At 46.4% G+C, this 6,071-nt stretch overlaps 1 protein-coding gene across 1 annotated transcript; it reads right to left on the bottom strand.

Moving 5' to 3' along the window:
• Positions 1-1,501: 1,501 nt before the first annotated feature.
• Positions 1,502-3,433, bottom strand: LOC136513646 (uncharacterized). Its single transcript, XM_066507615.1, has 4 exons — positions 3,148-3,433; positions 2,956-3,059; positions 1,894-2,023; positions 1,502-1,809 (listed from the first exon to the last, which is right to left on the bottom strand). Exons 1-4 carry the CDS (start codon positions 3,271-3,273, stop codon positions 1,771-1,773), a joined length of 399 nt encoding a protein of 132 aa, XP_066363712.1. The 5' UTR covers positions 3,274-3,433; the 3' UTR covers positions 1,502-1,770.
• Between the last annotated feature and the right edge of the window lie 2,638 nt (positions 3,434-6,071).

Genomic DNA, 6,071 nt, shown 5'->3' with positions numbered 1-6,071 from the left:
TGAAACCTGGTGTTCTATTCTGGCAGGGTCATTGCAGAAGCATGTTCATTTGGTGCTGGCAGATCTGGCAGCCAGGCATACCTACATCTCCATTATCTGGTGCAAACTTTTCCATGGAAGATTTTTTAGCAGCTTTTGACCGTATTTCTGACAGCAATCATGCACCACAGCACCAGGATATACACAGTTCTGGCAGTGGGATTAACGAATGATGCTTCTGACCAAACAGATTGGAACCTATCAAAAGGCAAAATGCCCTCGTATCGATGACTCCAATGGAAAAGGCAGAATGATACATACAGGACGATATACACTGTTGCCAGTTGCTGCACCTGCTGCCGGCCTGCTAACCTGCAGACTTTTGGAAGTGACAAGCTGCAGAATAAAAACAGAGATCAGTTTGGGCGTGTGATGCTACTGTTACTGCTGTCAATCTGCAGAGAGAGAAAAAACAGCTACTGGACAACTTGCTGTTGAACAGAAACACTGAAGTCCCAAGCAAACACAAAACGAGTACAGAAAAATGCAAGCAGCTGGACACAGATTGAGATGAAATCGGCAACCGGTGTATACACTGAATCGATCTCAAGCCAGGTGCTACCATCTGTAGCAAACTACAAGGCAGTCAGCAGCAGATATATATTTGATAAAGTAGATGCAGTCTCACCATAGTGCGTAAACAGCAGGCATAAGCTTCAAAGAAATGAACCTTTCCTTCTCTGATGATGAAAACTAGAGTGGTAAACTAATAATGGACTGGCAGACAGTCGACGACACTACGTACAAGATGCAGGTACAGCTAATGGTGTCAAATGGAGAGTGAAAGAAACAAATGAATCCTGGTTGGTACGGTTGAACCAATAAAAATCTTTTTTTTTCCCATCCTTTTCTCGTAAAGAATGAAGAATGAGTCCATTTAAGTTACGAAGTCTAAAAACTCCTTTTCTTGTAAAGTTAAGGAGTCTAAAAACGTCTGGAAATGGCACTGGGAAACAAATGCAGATGTATACATATATGCTATTGAAAATGGCATGTCTAATTATATTTGCAAATCAGTAATTCTTCATGCTGCAAGGCTGTTCAAACCTGGTGCTATATCCTGGCAAAGCCATTGCAAAAGCATGTTCATTTGGTGCTGGCAGATCTGGTAGCCAGGCATACCTCCATCTCCATATCATCTGGTGCAAACTTTTCCATGGAAGACTATTTTTAGCACCTCTTAACCATATTTCTGACAGTAATCATGCACCAGGATATTCTAGAACAGAGCTCTGGCATTGGGTTTATGGAATGATGCTTCTGACCAAACAGATCGGAACCTATGCAAAGGCAAAATGCCCTTGTATCAGTAACTCCAATGGAAAAAGCACAATGATACATACAGGACGATATGATTCATCTGATAAAATAAAGCTGCCTTACAGCTTGCTTTTGCATAAAATCGCCTGGTAACAGAACCCAGAACAATTCATGTGTTAAAAGTTGTACATTAATTCACAGCTTGATGCAAGTGAATATTGTTTTACTGCAAACTCAGTGATCAACATTTTTGCCCTCTGATTGAGGAATCCATAGGCAGCGTTCTACTTCGCACTGAACTAATCCCATAGTACCAAAATTACACTGGGGTTGGGAAATAACATTACAACTCAGAACCATTTTGATACAATGCTCGTTCTAAGATGCTCCTTAATCTACACTGTCCTGGTGAGTCTCTTCTGGCTGACACGGTGAACAAAGATCACATGGTATGTGCACCCAAGGAGCCTCTCAAAAGTGAGCCACACTGTATACTAGAGTCCATGAAAGCTGCAAGCAACAAAAAGGAAAATAAAATGTCAATGACTAAATCAAGATTGGTCCTTTCCTCTTGAAGTAGAATAGAATAGTTACCAGGAAAAGGGTGAACGAAGCGAAAAGACCCTCCTGAAGTAGCGCCCCATGGCCTCCATATTCCTCCTCGTCAATCTTCAACAGGTATGTGTAGTACCAATAGATAATGCCAGTCGAGATGGTCAGAAATCTGTAAAAGAGGCCGCATTATGTGTCATATTAGAATACAACCATAGTAAAAGTTCGCATGGTGAGGTCAAATAAAGTTATAAAGATCAAACCCAAAAGTCGCCATAATTTTTTAGCAATGGATAATGACATCTCGGTCATGGAAACAAATTTGTTTTGCGTATCAACCAGCATGTCATTTGCTTAGCATTCATCTGAAACTTATCACTTAGCAGGAAATCAACCATGGTTCTATTCTGCAAGTCTTTTCCTGTTTGCTAAGGCCACCTTAAAAGTATTTGTACACTCAGTCCTGACCAAGACGCATTATGGAAAACCATGTCCTCCTACTTACAGCCCGAAGATAGTCTAGAGTGCGATAAACTCCATCAAAGAACAGAGAAGCCTGAACTGAATCGTTGAAGTAGACAGCTACATACCGCCAGAGCTGTGTCACGGCAGTACCATTTAGCAGGAACTAGAATTCTGGGCATCGAAAATAGCCCAAGCGCACTGTTATACAGAGGTAGAAACTCTCAAATTTAGCTACGGCCCAGCTAATCAGATCCCTAACTCACAAGTAAACGCAAGGGGTGACAGCAGATCTGACCGCACATGTGACTAGTAGCAGTGATGAAAACGTCCCTGAACCGACAAACAAAATTGAGGAACCAATCACTCTCCTGAATTCCAATCACACAAACAATATCAATTTAACAGTGGCCATGCCCATCGCAATGTCCCAGAGCTAGAAAATCGATATGATATCTATCTAATCTAATTATAACAAATTACAAAGTGTATGTACGTACAAAAGGGCTTAGTTTCGCTTATGTGCGCGTAGGTGAAGCTACAGATCTACACACGGCAAGGCTGGAGTTTGACAAGATGGGAGAGGGAGGGAGAGAGAGAGAGAGAGAGAGAGAGAGAGAGGTGTTAGGAGGGGGGACTGACAGTGCGATCCAGACGGCGCCGACGAGGGGGACGGCTCCCCAGAGCAGGCCGCAGATGAGCCCCACCGCCTGGCGGATCCAGTGCACCGCGTCCAGCAGTTGGTCCTGCCACAGCCCGGCCGAGCGGAGACGAGAGCATCAGCACGGCAGCAGCTACCGGCGCGCGTGCGGGGAAACGAGGGGCGGGGCGTACCTTGTCCCAGGAGGCCTCCGGGTCGAGGTACCTCGCGAGCTTGGAGGACAGCGCGTGGCCGCCGCCGCCGTTTGACTGCTGCGCCTGCGCGCGCGACTGCTTCGCCGACGACCTGGCCTTGGCCATCCCTCGCCCTCGCTGCCGCTCGCTGCGTGTGGGGGCAGTAGAAGTGGATGGAGCGGCGGCGGGATCCCCGAGGCGAGGCGGGGGCGTTGGGAGATGGGATCGCGGTCGGTCGCGGCGGCGGCGCACGTGGGGGAAAAGAATCGAAATCGAGGCAAACCGCAAAAGCAGCTGGCTCAAAACTCAAAAGCCACCCCCACAGCTTTTGGTATTTGCGTTTATGCAAATCGGATGACCGCATTTTACCGTTTTTTTTTCGTTTAAAATTACACCAACTTTTGGAGTACAAACGAATTCGATACGAACCGGGCAGTTTGACTTCAAATCTGCATTCAGATTTTTTTTTTCAATAAACATTGCCGATAGCAAGTATCCACTTGGTGACGATGGATTCCGAAGGATAGCCATTATAATGGTCAGGACAAGGTACAAGTATAAAAAATAAGATTCCGTTTGGCAACACTTTGTTCCATGAGATTTTGGGCTAGCGCTCAAACACCAGCCCCACGCATTTTCCACTCTCTACTCCCGCATGTCTCCCTCACCTTCTCCTTCCATGCCTCCCCATACTCCTATCGCTACCTCCTACCGCCTCCGCCACTGTCATGCCTGTTGTCTTCTCTCTTAGATCCATGTGGTGGAGGCCTCTCTCTTTGCGACAGTAGGAAGCGGCGAGGTCCAGCAAGAAGAGGTGAACCACCATCCCGCCTATCCAGCGCCCTCTGCTTGCAGCTCCTTGACTGCAATAATGGTCAGATCTCAGCTGCAGTCACACATGGAACTAGAGTGAGAAGAATCCCTACCAATGGTTAATGAGGCTAAACTCTTTAATGTAATTAGTTTTGAGAGCTTATGTCTTATCTAGTGGTCAATAAGGCTCTTTAGTTAGTCTTTGAGAGCTCACTACTTAGCCTCTTGTGTGTGAAATAGAGATCATATCAACTAGAATTGTGGATAGGAGGCTTGCATTTTGAGTAGACTAGCGCAACACTCACTTCGCTTCATAACTGTCTAACCACTTGGCTTAAGTATTATTGTAGAAATTTTTATAGGCTATTCACCCTATCTATCCATTAGGATCTTTCAAGTGGTATCAGAGCCATGGTCACCGGGATTTGAGGCTTAACAACCTTCGGTGTCAAATTGGCTTAAATCAACAACACTAAGAAGTCACCCCAATTTAATGGCTCAAATTATCCATATTGGAAGGCAAAGATGATCACCTACATCAAGTCAATCAATAGAAATGTGCGGAAGGTGGTGGAGACCAAGATTGACGTTGCCAATGCGGAAGCTCCCACCGTGGTCGAAGAAGTATTGCTCTAAAACAATGATATTGCTCTTAGTGCCATTCATGATGTATTAGATGAGCGAACATGTAACACCCTAAAGTTTGATTTCTGAGATTAGAATTAATTCGATTTATTTTTGCTTAATTGTCTTTCATTTTATAGGAAGAAATAATGATTTTATATATAAATAGATTAAAAAGAAATATAGGGTAGAAACTTTGATTGTTGCATTCATGCTGCTTCATGGTTTTATATGTTTGCTCTTATGTGTGTAGCTAGAGTTTAAAATCAAATTTGTGAAAACTCTATTCAAAAACTCATTTAAAAAGTGGAAAAGCTTTTCTTTTTCCTTTTCCTTTTCTCTTTTGCTTTTGGCCTGTCCAACCTTGCAGCCAACCCAAGCCTCTCTCCCTCTCGGGCAAGCGTGGCCCAACAACAGCTAGCGGCCCAGCCCACGCGAGCACCCCTCTCTCCTGGCATGGGTCGAAGCCGTCACAGGCCTAGCGCTCACCCGCGCCCCTCCCTCACTTCCCTTCCCTCGCTGACGACACAGGTCCAGCCATTAGTGGCACCCCCTTCTCCTAACTCATGTCGTGACCGAGCCGGTCACTGTTGTTGCCGCCCGATCCTGGCTTGTGCGGGATTCTCCGCGTAGGAGATCTCCACCGCTCCTATAAAGCTCGAGGCCCTATCCGTGCCCCCGTTTTGCATCTACATGCTACCTCCTTTACCCTAGCTCCGTGCAGCACGCATGCTCATTTTGAATCTCATCGTCAAAGTAGAGCTCGCCCGCCGCCGTTGAAGCCCTTGCTCACTGCCTTTCCGCCATCTTGAGCCCACTGCCGTGTTTTGCACCAAGGTTTCGAAGCTCCCGTGCCCTTGTCTCCTCTTTCCCTCGCTCTCGTGTGGTCCCTAATCACTGCCGAACTATCATAGGGAGCCACCATCCGCCCCGCCGTGCCCTACGCTGTCACCGAGCTACCTCCATCCGTGAAAGGTGTCTAGGTGAGTTTGTCGTCACCCGCTGGACCTCCCTGTGCCTTCCCCATGGAGAACCAATGCTTATACGTCATTCCCGGCTAACTCCAGTGAGGTTTCCACCGCCGTCCATGGCAGCTGCCGCACCGGTGTGACTGTTTGGCCGACCAAACAGTCCAACCTGCCTCGACCATCCATCCACCGATCTACGACTGAGATTAGAACTTACCTTTTCGGTCCATGGTGAACCCATGAACCCTGTCCATCACCGGTTCACCAGCCTAGACCCGTCGTGCCTCGCCACATGTCCGCCACGTCGGCCGATGACCAGGTCAACCGATCAACGCAGCGTGTTTTGCAAAAGAGTCCCTCATCCTTTCTGAAATAAACCCGCAGTCCACTCCCTTTCAAAAGTATTTTATAAAAAAGAACCCGTCGTCCACAGGGGTAATTTTATTGGTTAGACCTCATGTTTATAATTAAAATTACATATAGGTCCATTTTAAAAACTACAAAACTGCCACTCACTCT

The sequence above is a fragment of the Miscanthus floridulus genome, chromosome 16, assembly GCF_019320115.1.
Source record: "Miscanthus floridulus cultivar M001 chromosome 16, ASM1932011v1, whole genome shotgun sequence".
NCBI lineage: Eukaryota > Viridiplantae > Streptophyta > Magnoliopsida > Poales > Poaceae > Miscanthus > Miscanthus floridulus.
This window is presented reverse-complemented; position numbering and strand designations above follow the sequence as displayed.